This window comes from Schistocerca cancellata, chromosome 2 (assembly GCF_023864275.1).
Source record: "Schistocerca cancellata isolate TAMUIC-IGC-003103 chromosome 2, iqSchCanc2.1, whole genome shotgun sequence".
Taxonomy (NCBI): domain Eukaryota; kingdom Metazoa; phylum Arthropoda; class Insecta; order Orthoptera; family Acrididae; genus Schistocerca; species Schistocerca cancellata.
This window is the reverse complement of record NC_064627.1, coordinates 1,131,351,647-1,131,367,591: the sequence shown is the minus strand read 5'-3', so window position 1 is coordinate 1,131,367,591 and position 15,945 is coordinate 1,131,351,647. Positions and strand designations below refer to the sequence as shown.

Below are 15,945 nucleotides of genomic sequence, written 5' to 3'. Positions count from 1 at the left end.
GTGGGGCACTCAACTGCGTGGTTATTAGTGCCAATACAAATTCCCAATCTTTGCACAGTCCAGTCTTGCCACTTTCCTGAATGATGATTAAATGATGAGGACAACACAAGCACACAATCCCCAGGCAGAGAAAATCCCCGACCCGGCCAGGAATCGAACCTGGGACCCCAAGATCCAGAGGCAGCAATGCTAGCCGCTAGACCATGAGCTGCGGACTTGAATGGTAGCTTTGTATTTCAGTAGCTAATGATAGTGACCATGGCACTGGAATGGAAGAAAATAAAGTAAGAGATTGAAAGAGACCCATATGTTCTCAACAGGATGTGTCCCATAGAAGCTTACTTGAAGAAAATGCGTGAAGAATAATAATAATATTCTATGACTACTTAACAGTCTTGATCAAATTAATATAAAGTACACGTGAACTCAAAAAAGACCAGGAGTCGCAGGCAGATGCCACTCAGGTTGTATAACTAGAGATGAACAACCAAACTTACGGTTTTCTAACTGTGCCCAGTTGCAATACCAGTTGAACACACAGCGTAGTAATGATAAAAAAAATGTGACACTCAAAACTGAGTTCACAGTATGCATGGAATGAGTGACTGTAGGATGCTACAGCATGAATTAGAATTTCTGTTAAGTGTGATAAATTTTGTGTGTGTGTGTGTGTGTGTGTGTGTGTGTGTGTGTGTGTGTGTGTTCGACAAAGGCCTTACTGGCCGAAAGATTATTTGTGACAGTCTTTGTTGTGGCTACCTGTAAATCAGCATCTCTGCTATTTGGTGAGCAGCAACTTTCCTTTGCTGTTACATTCCATCCTGGATTTTCCATTGTTCAATTATTGTACATTGTCTCATATGAGTGGCAACTACAGAACTGTCTACTCCATGAATGGCCATCACCAAACTGTGAAACGCAAACTCAATAATCGTGTTGCTAGACAAACTACACAGTAGGGCATCAATGAATTCAGTAGGTGGTTCAGTACTCACTCCATCTATGTCCTCTCCCCAAGACTTTCCCTTCACAATTGCCTGAGTGGGAACTGCCATGTCAGCACTAAACCTATTCTCACAATACCCCTAACAATAGCCTCTGATAGTCTACATTTTCGGCTGATCCTTTGCATTCTCTTGCCCTCATCCTCTCCTCCCATCATTTTCTACACCATTTCCACTGGAATTAATAACACATGATGTACAGGGGATGCCTTTCTTCAATGAGTAGAGCCACCATAGGCGATGTATTACTATACTCCGTTCATCATAAGATTAAAGTTCATGTAAACATTACACTATGTATTCCTCCCCATTTGCTGGAACCTCATTTAGTTTCTTTCAGAGTGGAGCTAAAGCCAAGCTGTCTCGAGTACAGTGAAGTAAGATAAAGAGGAGACATTTTATCCAGTGCGTTACACGTACATCGACTCAGCGGTGATACGGGACAACAGCTTTATTGGTGCATTTAACTTGGACAGCACTGGCCAGGCAAGTGACTCAACTAACTTGCAGCAATATGAAAAGCTGCAGTGAAGACATACAAAGAGATGAGCAGAGAATAATATAGCTTTGAAGGTCATTAATTTTTAAACTGGAGGAAATTATATGGGGGCAAAACTCAAGTGATACGTTCTTTAGGTGACCTGTCGGAAAACATAACATGCCCTCGATCATAGCTGACATAGTATTGTATTTAAAAACAAGAGTAATGAAAATTTCTGACATTAACAAGGGTAATTTTTCTGGATGAGGTATGGTTGGGGTAAACGTACACTGCTGCTTTCCTATGAAGATAAATATCAAAGCCACTGAAGGTATTACAGTCTGCTGCCTGGTAATCTCTGAACTCCTTCCAAATCAGAGTCCGAGGAATACATTTCAGAACTGCTACATTGATAACGAGGCCATCACCAACAAAATCCCAAGCCACAAAGAAGTCCACATTTCCTCCTCTTTTATGATGTGCTGTTCTGCATTTCGCCATCGTTTGGCAGTGACATGTCACAAAGCTTCATGCATTAGTTCTAGTATGCTTGGCAGCTTAAATGTCTTGTTATTTCTTGAAACAAATCCCTTAACTTGGATTTAGAGCAGCTCTAGTGGGTTCAGATAGCAGTAGTACAGTGACAACTGTAAAAATGCAACATTTCTTACTGTGTTCGACGTCATAAAAATAATTGTTTTCCATGTTTCTATGACGCTTACAACTCTGGCTCGTGTGAGACCACATCTGTCCCATGGTGTTTTCTTAACTTCAGCAACATTTAACAACCTTTTATGAAATATCGATCCTTAAGAATTTATATTTGCAATGAAAACCACAATTTTGCATGGAATATATAATTAGAAATTACAAGACAGGGATTTTTCTTGAAAAAATGATGGTTAAGTATGAGTTAATTAACAGATGCTTGATGAATTTCATACTTAAATGATCTAGGTATTCAAACTGGGAAAAAAAGACCACAACGAGATTCAAAATGTCACTCCAAAGCATACACGATTATCGTTCTATGTCGCTACCAAATATGCCACGCACATAATTTGAATATGACCTAATATTCATTGTATACTGTTTCTCGAAAAACATCAGAGCTGATTTTTCTCTATAAGCTTGTGAAAATCATTACGAACAACTTGTTTCTCGCCATTAACCGTGTTCCATGCATATGTTTCAGTACAAAGTGGGACATAGTGTCATCCATTTTCACAGTACATATTAACAGCAAGACAATCAGAGCATACGTACAGAAGTATTTATGGAGACTGTGACTGAACACAATTTTTTAAATAAAAATTACATAGCTAAAGTATGATTAAGAAAAACGTTGATGGCTGTTAATACATCCTAAGGTCTTAATAGTTTCATTTACAATGACATAGTAATAAGATATATAATACTTAAGTTGGACCTACTTCCAAGTGCTGAGCACCACCTGTGTAAGAGAGTTACGGCTGCTTACCAAGCATCACGCTTGTGTTTGTTTACATCTGGTTTGTTCTTATGATGAATGAAGTAGAGATGGGTGGAGACAATATTCACCCATGACACTTAACCTTCTATTGCATGGTGCTGCTATTTGGCAACAAATCGTAAATTTATGAATAATCATAATTTCTGATGTTTTCCAACGTTCCTTAGCTGCTTCTACATTTTTGGAGATCATCTATGCAATTAACTTAGAAGCAGATGTTGACCACATGTCCAAGAATTATGAATAAAGTCAAGAAAATCATTCACAGTCTGGCTGCATGGGATTAGCTTGCAATTACTGTTGTTATGTTTGTAGAACAATAAAAAATCTATCAATTTTGGCGAGTTGACTTTATATGAACAAATGCAGAAGCAGCTAGAAGAGTGAATTATTTCTGCGACTTCACACATATCTAAAGAAATTACATTTATAAAGTATGTAAAATGATGCTAAATGGAAGAATGGAGTATGCTTTCATGTATTTGGTACTGAATGACAAACAATTCATCAATAGTGTTTGCTGCCTTTTGGCAAAACTATGATCTTGTTGCTGTTTTCCAATGTGGGTAGATTCAGTACAATGCTGTTTATTACTTTCAATTTTAGATGGGCACCTCTTCCAGCTCTGTGCTTCTATGGGGTAGATGTTCTCACCAATTAAGCATATTCCTAAAGGAAGTGACAATTTGGATTAGGATGAAACTGATCTTCAGATGACTAAGAGAATGAGAGTGCTCGATCAAATATTTGAACTTATTACTTGATTATGAGACTGATGACAATGATGATGAAGGGCTAATAGTAGGGGAAGAAGAAGAATGAGATGAAAACAATGTATTGCACTGGAATTCATTGTTGTTGCAGAATAAAGGAGTGCTCCAAAGTCAAATAAATGTCCTAAACTTTCATGTAGTTGGAAAAAATGTCAGAAAGAACTATCCATGTCATGGACTGGTATACTTTATATACCTTCTCATATACGCTGTCCAAAAGAGTATTTTTATATGTTTCATGGAAGCAAAATATGGAACATTATTATTGAGGAGGCAAACACACTATCTGTTCAAAATATCTTTGATGACTAGATTACACCATTTAAAGAGTGTCACTGAACATCACAAGACGAGAGAGAGATATTATCTGTTGTAATACCTGAGAACAAAAACTGTAAAATATTTTTGACAACTGGTTCTATACTTTAGATTTGCAAATGGAGCTAGCAGAAAGAGATCTAGCCTTAGATACTCTCCGATTCAACTGACTAAAGGGATGTGACTGTGTGAAGAAAATGAAGAGTTCCAGAAGGGTGGCAACAGATGTGTTCCACAAAGAATATAAATTATCTACTGCACATTTGCATGACAACAGATTTGTGACACTGTTCAGGAATTTTGTGGAAATAAACTCAATGACTGAAGTACAAAGATATGACAACAAGAACTTGAAGGAATCAATCAACGTGGCTCATCAATCCATGGGAGGTGCAGATCCTGTGGATTCAGCGATAGATTTGTACAGGATCCAGATATGCTCCAAAACAAAATATGCCACACAAAATTTTTCAGATACTTGACCAAATGATAGTGTGTGCTCTGTTTCCTTACAGAAGAGATGCTCTATCAAGAAGAATGCACTGGAAAAGCACACCTGTCTTAGCCTAGTTTAACAAGTTCATACTTAACCTTTGCTGTCCCAAGAGCAGAGTGACAAAAGATAGCAAGAAGACCCAAAAGTAGTTTCAGTGAGAGCTCCTACATCCCAAATAAGACTAGCTGCCATACTATCTGAAAAAGTCATGTAACTGGACAGCATACGGCATTTTCCTGCTATGGATATGAAAGGAAGATGCAAGGTTCCATCACACAATTGAATAGTCAGAGTGAAGTGCATGAAATGAAAAGTGCATTTATGTTTTACTGCAAATTAGAACTGTTTCTTGACACTGCAAATTGGGTAATGATATGATCTATTAAAAGGTTGAAGAGTATGACCAAAATGACAAACTGTAAATAAAATGAAAATTTCTATTACATAAATATTTTAATTGATGTATTTAGAAACACATTTACATACTTCACAAAACAGTTTACACATATAGGTAAATAAAAACATCAGGAGCATTCTGGGAATACAGTACCATATGGCAACAAAATTAAATCAAATGTTTATGTTTAAATTGGTACATAGTAACAAATGTGGTATTTTTTTCCCCACTTGGGCTGTTATTTATTTAAATTAGTATGTTATGGATTGATGGAGGCCCTGAAATAGTGACCATTAAAAGTCTGCACTACTCAAAACATTTTGTCAGCTGTTCTCTGTTTCTGATTGCAGCCACCCTCAGTGACCCCAAAGTCGTGAAACTGTAACGGGCTGACCAAATGATGATGTGTTGCCTGTCTGAATGGATGGTTAATTGATTCATAACAGTAATTATATTTAAGTACATTACTGTGAGCAATATGACACACGACCACAAACAATTACTAAATGTTTTGATTGTGATTTTTCTTCTAGTCATTGTGTTTTATAAGAAGAGCCTTAATTTAATTTCATATTCCTGTCTACAAATATGTAGCACACGTGAAATGACAATCTCTATAATATACATTCACGAATCAGTGTTACTTCCATGTCAAAATTTGTGCCACAGCAGCTGATCAATATGAGGTACACAAACCAGCAAGTTGCCCATACTGGAGGGCAAACGAGAAAACATTCCCCTTCTCATATTCTTCAATCCTACAGTAGCCATGCTACCTATTCCTCTACCCCTGAGGTAAGCAGCCAATTTCACTCCACTCACAGCCGAATTTACCAATGTCAATTAAAATTAAGCACATTCATAAAATACAAGGGTGGTTTGAAAAGTTCTCGGAATCACCACAAGAGGTCAGCACTAGCACAATGAGTTGTTCACGTGATATTCACTGGACTGTTGTCTGTAAACACGTGCCACGTCAGTGCTATTGGAAGACAGCTGTGGTAGTGACGTAGTTCTGTTGTTGTTCCCACATAGTGATTTGCGAAGATGGAAAAAATAGAGATTCAAGCAGTGATCAAGTACTTCATAAGGAAGGAGTGAAAGTAAAGGACATTGTTGCCAATTTCCAGAATACACTGGAGAACTCTGCCCCTTCATATTCAACTGCTGCCAAGTGGACAAATGAATTTAAATGTGGTTGGGCGAACTTAAAATGATGATCCGTGCACTGGTTGGCCAAGATGTCACTACTCCAGAAATCATTGCAAAAGTGCACAAAATGGTTATGGGGGACCGCCAATTAAAAGTCCATGAAATTGCTCACGCCTGCCAGATGTTATCTGAATGGGTATATCACATTTTAACTGAATAACTAGAAATGAAAAAATTATCTGCAAGATGGGTGCCACGAAGCTTGATGCTGGATCAAAAACGCACGAGAATGGACATATCTTAACAATATTAGGCCCATTTTAGGATAAACAAAGAAAACTTTACACCGGTTTGTGGTCACAGATGAAACTTGGGTGCACTACTATATCTCAGAGACAAAAGAACAGGTACAGTAGTGGAAACATGCTGATTCTCCGCCAGCAAAAAAAAGCAAAGACAATTCCTTTGGCGGGAAAGGTCATGGCATCAGTGTTCTGGGATGTGAAGGGGATTCTGTTTGTAGATTATCTGCCCACTGGGCCAACAATTACTGGAGAATACTATGCTAACTTCCAGGACAAACTGCGACAAAATGGACTAAATTTAAACGACTGTGCAAAATTCTCTGCTTTCTCAGCAACTTCCTAATATATTTGTTGTAGCAAGGTGAATCCTTTCCTTCCCCTATATTTTTGCTAGGCACATACTTCTCTAGCACATGGTGGACAATACCTTTACATTCCAACCAAAGATGCTCAATATCTTTGTGTCCCGCGGTGAATGCTAGGAGCTGACTATGAAGATATTCTTTAATGACACTTTTATTTGCTTTCCCAAACAAGAAAACTCTACGCTGTTTCTTTGTTTTTGTTTTGCAAGTTTCACTGACATAGAAGCCACAACGACATTACGGTCGCTAATACATTCTTCTAGAATAACTTCCTCAAAAAGATCAGGTCTGTTTGTCGCTAATATATCTAATATGTTCCCATCTCGAGTTGGTTTTCTAACCAATTGCTTAAGGTTGTATCTCCTAGAATAACTTCAAACGAGTCTTTCCTTCTGCCCCCTGTGATAAACGATACCTCAATCGATCCAGTAATGTTATTTTGTATACATTTCTATAGCAATGTCTCAGCTTATCACAGTTCTACAGACAACTAATGCTTTCACCTATAGCCTTTTGGCATCACAGTTGAAAGGTGGCATTGGTGTGCATTCGTTTGCAGTGACAGCTCCAATGTAAGCAAACCATCAAAAATGAAAATATATAGACCCAACTGGAATGACAAAAACAACAGTGTTGGAATCCTTAGGAATGGTCCCTATTTGATGAACAGATCTGGTCATTTAAGGGGAAGGATAAAATTACAATGACTCATACGTACCACTTCCAATATAATCACCCTGTACAGAAGATGTAACAGTGAAAATTATTAACTTCTGGACAGGATTTGTGTTATACTACTAATATCACATGAAAAAGAGAGTAAAAACAAATAAGTTGCAAATAAAGTTGTCTGAGGAACAATACCCTCTACAGTTAGTATCAGTCATAATTGTTTCCATTTGGTAATAACTACTCTTTCCAAACGGATATAAAAGCAGCACATGTAGTTCATTGGAACCTACTGCATAATGAAATACGACAATATCTGCAGAAAAACACAATGAAAAATTCACGTAACTGTAACACCTACATAGTTTGATTCCTGTGTTTTCCAAAATAACAGACATTTGCTCGTTTTTCAAATGCATTTAACAATTCGCAAGAAACTCAACTGACACTTACCATCATGGACAGAAGACTGTTGTCCTTCAAGTGATGTAACTGGGGTTACAGAAGACTGCACTGAAGCTGAACGATGCCTGCTTTCTGCAGTCACTACTCCTGTCACTGATGTGGTTGTGATTGGTCGCGGTATTGGAATCTCTGGGCGGGCCAACGGTTGTGTTGTCTCTGTATGTACGATGGGCTCTCTCACTGAATGTGTTCGTTGCTCTGCTGAAGTAGACGACTCCTGTGTTGTTGCCCCAAGCACAGGTATTGTGCTGGTTGCCTCACAAGTTTGGACAACAATCAATGCCCCTGTTACTGTCTGTGGAGCAGCATCTTCCATTGTAGATTCTACATTAAAACAAAATGACAGGTACTTATTAGAACAAATCTGATTCAGTAAGAATTGAAAAAGGAATTGAGGATGGATGAGAAAAGCAGAAATAAAGCAACAGCAACTGTGGAATTAAATCCAGTTCACATGTTTGGACTCCCCTCCCAGTCTCTCCAATTACATCTGAAAATGCAACTTACACAAAGCAGATTTCTTTTTGTTTCCTGGTGCCTTGTTTCTAGTTTGTGGTGGTGCTTATGAGTGCGAAACAGAAGTATTACTAATTCATTAAACCACTATGCACGAAGTATACATTTTCCAATTTCCCTATAAACAAATGTTAATAGATTTACAAAGATGTATGAAGAGGGGGGGGGGGGGAGACATATGGGCTGGTCAAGGGGGGGACCCCCCCCCCCTCCCCACACACACACACACACACACACACACACACACACACACACACACAGAGAGAGAGTCTGAGTCTGGTGACAGTGTTCAGACACAAGTAGTCACGTGTCAGTGTTGTCAGTGTTTTGTGCTTGTGTATATGTCTTCTACTTCAGAAGCGGTCATTTTAGCCAAAGCTAAACGTATAGCCATCTATCTGTTCTGCTGCCTGTAATTCAACATCACTTCTATATGGTGAGTAGCAATCTACACTTTTCATTATATTGTTGTTATTCCATCAAAAATTTTCCACTGTTTGAAGGTGTAATTTATTTAGGTGCAAGATGACTGCTATTCAGTTTGCTGAATACCTGAATATAGTATTTTCATACATACATTACACATACATAAGACAACTGGTGTCATATTATAAAATTATCACGAATTTCTACAACCAACTGTCCACAATATTAACTAGTGTTCTCCAAAAAAAGAACAATCAAAAGGGATCAGTATGTTCTTGAGATCAAGTACTGTCACTAACCTAAAGTGAGGGTCATGAAGTTAGTATGATGATGATACATCAAAACAGAAGCAGAATTTTTCCTATGTCAATATGAATCATCAAGCTGCATCTAAATAATAACAGAGGTCAAAAATGAACTATCCATCTAGATTATGAGTGGAAAAATGTATTGGTTTACCAAGCACTTTTGTAATGAAAAAGCAGTAGTTACAGTGGCAATGTACTACATGACATAATGGCAGCATGGGTGGGCACTTGCTCCCTCCATTAATCTAGGTATGGATTTTTTTTACTGATTACAGAATTTTTGCGAACTTCTAGAACTGATTGTCTGAGACTTTATAAATTGCATATTTAGCACTGCCAAGTGCAATGGTAAATATTATAACTTTAACAATCAATACCTATCTTGGTACTATGAAAGGGATAGTTGCTCCTCACCATATAGCAGAAATGCTGTGTCACAGACAGGCACAACAAAAAGATTGTCAGAAAGTGAGCTTTCGGCCAACAAGGCCTTCATTGGGGGGGAAAGAAAAAAAACCACACACACACACACACACACACACACACACACACACACACAACTCATGTACACATGACCACAGCCCCTGGCTGCTGTAATTGTGTGTGTGTGTGTGTGTGTGTGTGTGTGTGTGTGTGTGTGTGTGTGTGTGGGTTTCAGCACAACCTATACATGGCAATAGTGTAAGTACTCTCAGCTGTCCCCAATTCCCTTAAAGTTATCTCCTCCCATTGCTGCGCAACCCAATTGTAACAGTAGTTAATTATTGTATGTGAACAAATGAGAGCTGTGATGGCTTGCTATCTGTTTTACAAAGTAGAGATATTTGTAGTACACATAGGAGAACACATTCATACTTGATCTACAGAAGCAAACGCATTAGTTGAAAAGCAAAAACAAAATTTCCGTACTAGAAGAGAGGAAGAAAGTGTGGAACTTTAAGGTCAAAAAGATGTCCTCTCCAGGAATTGATACCTTCTTAAGTCTCTGGGGTTTAACACAGTGCCAGTGGTAGCCACAACGAAGCTCACAAGCTGCATACACCTGTTGCTTCAGTGTTGTGCGACCCTTGAAATGAAGTATATAAATATATCTAAAAACAAAGATGATTTGACTTACCAAACGAAAGCGCTGGCACGTCGATAGACACACACACAAACAAACCCAAATATACACACAAAATTCTAGCTTTCGCAACCAACGGTTGCCTCGTCAGGAAAGAGGGAAGGAGAGGGAAAGACGAAAGGATGTGGGTTTTAAGGGAGAGGGTAAGGAGTCATTCCAATCCCGGGAGCGGAAAGACTTACCTTAGGGGGAAAAAAGGACGGGTATACACTTGCACATACACACATATCCATCCACACATATACAGACACAAGCAGACATGTCTGCTTCTGTCTGTATATGTGTGGATGGATATGTGTGTGTGTGTGTGTGTGTGTGTGTGTGTGTGTGTGTGTGTGTGTGTGTGTGTGTGTGTGCGCGCGCGCGCGAGTGTGTACCCGTCCTTTTTTCCCCCAAGGTAAGTCTTTCCGCTCCCGGGACTGGAATGACTCCTTACCCTCTCCCTTAAAACCCACATCCTTTCGTCTTTCCCTCTCCTTCCCTCTTTCCTGATGAGGCAACAGTTTGTTGCGAAAGCTTGAATTTTGTGTGTATGTTTGTGTTCGTTTGTGTGCCTGTCGACCTGCCAGCACTTTCATTTGGTAAGTCACATCATCTTTGTTTTTAGATATATTTTTTCCCACGTGGAATGTTTCCTTCTATTATATTCAACGTATATAAACAAATAAATTAAAAAATTATTAAAATTTTAAAACATAAAAAAATGACACACACTTTTATAAAGCCATGCCCATGCCTGACGCATCACCCCACAGACAAATGCGCTGTGCAGAGCAGGGTGGTGCGGTTTGCTGTCCACACCCAGTGTCATGCTGCGCCGAACCACTTTTGTCGGTTTGGCATGGTGTGGCCAGTGTGGGTGCAGCTTAATACAAAAGAAACTCGTTGCTCAAACTAGCAACTGTGCAACCTTCTTGTAGATTTGGGAATAGTACGCTGCTTCAAGCATGTAGCAGCATGGATCAAGGTGCGGCACTCAGCAGCTGATCACATTTGTATCTATGAACATGGTTACTTTTCTCCATGCAGTGAGATTCTTTAAGTAAACTCGTGATTACTGCTGGTGGCCCTGCAGTTAAATTGTTACCTAAGGAGCGTAAATATGAAGAACAGGACGGTGTGTTTAATAAAGAGTGGGAGAAGCCATTCCTTTTTGTAGACAGGATAATTAAAGGAAAAATTTCAAGGGCAAAGCAGGATTATGACTACGTTTACCAAGCAAGCAGATTTAACAACTGAAGCTGGGTTCATCTTGTCTTTTAATAGAAGCCTTACAGTGAAATGGTTTTTGTAAACGTCAAAGAGTTGCCCCAATTGTTTCTATTTTAGACCCTGAAAATATGGAACTACAAAAACTTGTAGAGAAAATGTCTGCTTCTCAACATACAATACAAGCAAGTTTCTACTATTAGTGATGATTTGTAAATATCTTGAGAGAGAGAGAGAGAGGGGGGGGGGGGGGGGGGGGGGGTGATTGAATGCTCAGCAATGTAACTTTGGATGAGTCTACAGATATCCAAGATAAAATGCAACTTGCCATTTTTGTATGATATGATGACTTGGAGGTGGTAGGAGAGCTCTTAGACATTGTTACATTGAAGGATATTACTTGAGGTGTGACATTAAAGAATCCCTGGTTGATGTTCTCATTAAATATTAAGAGCCTACTGAGAAGATTCAGTATTTTTACCCAAGGTGCACCACCTGAGACAGGTAAAAACCAAGGCCTTCAGGGCTTTTAAATACTGGCACTTCACACCCTGAATTCCTAATGTCCACTGAATTATACCTAGTTATTTTCAATATCCACACTTTATACAGGCGATGCTAAAAACTGTGAGCTACATTCACTCAAATGCCAAAACACACTGTCAGTTCAAATCTTTAATAGAAGAAATCAGAAATGATGTTCTTCCTGATGATGTGTCTTGTTACTGTTCAGTGAAATGGCCATCAGTACGTAAGGTTCTAGGCAGATTTTTCCAGTACTGAATCCAGTCAAGCAATTTCTGCAGGAAAAAGAAAAATCTTCCCCTCAGATTGATTAGCCACAGTGGCTGTTAAATATGGCTTTCTTTTTTACTGATATTGTTCAGCATATACGTACACTAAACACATTATAAAGAGGAAACTTATTTCGGATTTGTCACAGTCTGTGTTCAGCCTTCATAACAAATTAAAACTCTTTTGGAAGGACCCCAAGACTGAAACATTTGATCATTTCATATACTTGAAGAAAATTACTGAAAATCTTTCTTCAGTTCTGGTGCAAATACCAAGATTTACCTGATTACAAGACAAGTTTTTTTCGCAAATTCATCACTTACATTATATGTGGTTGTCTTATATTTGCAGATTAAACTGTTGTTGTTCAAGTAAATTTTACAAATACTCAACAATAGTATAGATTTCTGCAGGAAAGACTAAAAATCTAGACTAAGGGAAGTGATATATTTACATGTTTTGTGCAGCAATGTTTTTTGGCAGACATTATGTTTTTGTAGCAAAAGATAGTGTTACATTTTCACATCAGTATAAAAGCAAAATCCGCTTTGAGTTAAAAAACAATTCCAACATATTCGGAAGAAGCAGTCAAATATTTGTGACAATGAAATTATAAGTTTCAGAGCAGCTGTCTTAGGACGACGACAAAGATGATTAAAAATATAGTGGTATCACACGACTGGTAAGCAAAAGAAGTAATTTTAACTTTTTAGGCTGGTACCCTTAAGTCAAAGAAGGGAAAGCAAAAAGGTGGAAGGAGTATATAGAGGGCCTATACAAGTGCCATGCACTTGAGGACAATATTATGGAAATGGAAGAGGACGTAGGTGAAGATGGAATGGGAGATATGATACTGCGTGAAGAGTTTAACAGAGCACTGAAAGACCTAAGTTGAAACAAGGCCGCGGGAATAGACAACATTCCATTAGACCTACTGATAGCCTTTGGAGAGCGAGCCCTGACAAATTTCTACCAGCTGGTGAGCAGAATGTATGAGTCAGGTGAAACATTCTCAGACTTCAAGAATATAATAATTCTGATCCGAAAGAAATCGGGTGTTGACAGGTGTGAAAATTACCGAACTATCAGTTAAATAAGTCACGGCTGCAAAATACTAATGCAAATTCTTTAAAGATGAATGGAAAAACTGGTAGAAGCCAACTTCCGGGAAGATCAGTTTGGATTCCATAGAAATGTTGGAACATGTGAGGCAATACTGACCCTACGACTTGTCTTACAAGAAAGATTAAGGAAAGGCAAATCTACGTTTCTAGCATTTGTAGACTTAGAGAAAGCTTTTGACAATGTTGACTGGAACACTCTCTTTCAAATTCTGAAGGTGGCAGAGGTAATTTACAGGGAGCGAAAGGCTATTTACAATTTGTACAGAAACCAGATGGCAGTTATAACAGTCGAGGGGCATGAAAGGGAAGCATTGGTTGGGAAGGGAGTAAGACAGGGTTGTAGCCTAGCCCCAATGTTATTGAATTTGTATATTGAGCAAGCAGTAAAGGAATAGGAACTAAAATCCATGGAGAAGAAATAAAACCTTTGAGGTTTGCCAATGACGTAATTCTGCCAGAGACAGCAAAGGCCCTGGAAGAGCAGTTGAACGGAATGGACAGTGTCTTGAAAGGAGGATATAAGATGAACATCAACAAAAGCAAAACGAGGATAATGGAATGTAGTCAAATTAAATCGCGTGGTGCCGATGGAATTAGATTAGGAAAAGACACACTTAAAGTAGTAGGTGAGTTTTGCTATTTGGGGAGCAAAATAACTAATGAGGGTCAAAGTAGATAGGATATAAAATATAGACTGGCAATGGCAAGGAAAGCCTTTCTGAAGAAGAGATATTTGTTAACATCGAGTACAGATTTAAATGTCAGGAAGTCGTTCCTTAAAGTATTTGTATGGAGTGCAGCCATGTATGAAAGTGAAACATGGACGATAAATAGTTTAGACAAGAAGAGAATAGAAGCTTTCGAAATGTGGTGCTACAGAAGAATGCTGAAGATTAGATGGGTAGATCACATAACTAATGAGGAGGAACTGAATAGAATTGGGGAGAAGAGAAATTTGTGGTACAACTTGACTAGAGATTGGTTGGTAGGACATGTTCTGAGGCTTCAAGGGATCACCAACTTAGTATTGGAGGGCAGCATGGAGAGTAAAGAAATGAATAAACTAAGCAGATTCAGAAGGATATAGGTTGCAGTAGGTACTGGGACAGGAAGAAGCTTGCACAGGATAGAGTAGCATGGAGAGCTACATCAAACAAGTCTCTGGACTGAAGACTACAACAACAACTTGATGTCAAAAAAGTCTGTACTTAGAATATATTAAAAATAAATTTCTGGCAAGGAGCCTCTTAAAAAAAAAGAGGGTCATCTTATACTCAGGTAAATACAGGAAGTAGAATGTCTGCCCTTGCTGAAGAAATAAATGTCAGGTTTGGTGGTGGGAGGACACTTCAACCTTCATTTTCATTATGGAAACACTTTTCCTTGCTGACGTTCTGGAAGATGGCCATCTCGTTTCACTGTCAATTATTATGGATTCATCAACTGTAAAGTTGGAGTTACTAGAACTTCAAGAGGTGCAAATGGCTCTAAGCACTATGGGACTTAACATTTGAGGTCATCAGTCCCCTAGAACGTAGAACTACTCAAACTTAACTAACCTAAGGACAGCACACACATCCATGCCCAGGGCAGGATTCGAACCTGCGACTGTAGCGGTCGCGCGGTTTCAAACTGAAGCGCCTAGAACTGCTTGGCCACACTGGCCGGCCAACACCAGAATTAATAACTAATACTCCAGAGATAACTTAGTATATCACCAAACATAAATGTATTATGGCTCAATCTGGAATGAGAAATAAAGTTAAGAATATAAAGAGCTTAAAACAAGAGACAAAATAATAAATAGTCATAGGAAACTGAGAACCGTGTAGAGGATTCAGATTCCATAACTGTAAACATAAAATTCACTCTGAACAAGGTTAAGAGTAACACTGGTGGCAGCACTGAAGTACCATATTTTTATAACCAACAATATACGTATCAGTAGGGATAATTTAAATATTCTTTTTTTCTAAGTTCATTTTCAAGAACTAAGGCTTTGTTCGTCTTCCCTCATGTAGCATTACAACATTTTATATTAGTGCATCATAATTCACAAACAACAACAACAACAACAAAGACAAAACAACAACGAACAGATGTGAATTTTGCCACAAATAGATGCTACATTTTCCAGTCCCTACTCATAGTTCTGCTACTGTTGTTCACAGATTCTTTTAGTACAGCCAATCAATGTTTTGACCATTCCTCTTTTCTGCTTGAGATAGTAAGCGGAATTTCTGTGAGGGTGTATGAACACGTGAGCCAGCCTTCTGTAGACAAAACAAAAATCACCTATAGCACAAATACCGGCCATGAAATCATGCAGCACTTAAATGGGAGCCTGTGTGGGGAGGATGCTGTGTATCTCATAGCGATTTAATGTTAAAATTACAAAAAGGAAAGTTGCTACTCACTATATAGTGGAGATGCTGAGTCGCAGATAGGCACAACAAAAAAGACACTCACAATTAAGTTTTTGGCCAACAAGGTCTTTGTCAAAAATAGACGACAAATGCAAGCACGT

The 15,945-nt window shown here is 38.5% G+C and overlaps 1 protein-coding gene across 5 annotated transcripts in view; it reads right to left on the bottom strand.

Moving 5' to 3' along the window:
* The window catches only part of LOC126163168 (E3 ubiquitin-protein ligase RBBP6), a 382,937-nt gene that overhangs the window by 217,567 nt on the left and 149,425 nt on the right, over window positions 1–15,945 (bottom strand). For all 5 annotated transcript variants that reach the window (XM_049920115.1, XM_049920119.1, XM_049920117.1 and 2 more), the window contains exon 11: window positions 7,906–8,241. In XM_049920115.1, coding sequence (XP_049776072.1) covers window positions 7,906–8,241 — 336 coding nt within the window. The remainder of the gene's footprint in view (window positions 1–7,905; window positions 8,242–15,945) is intronic.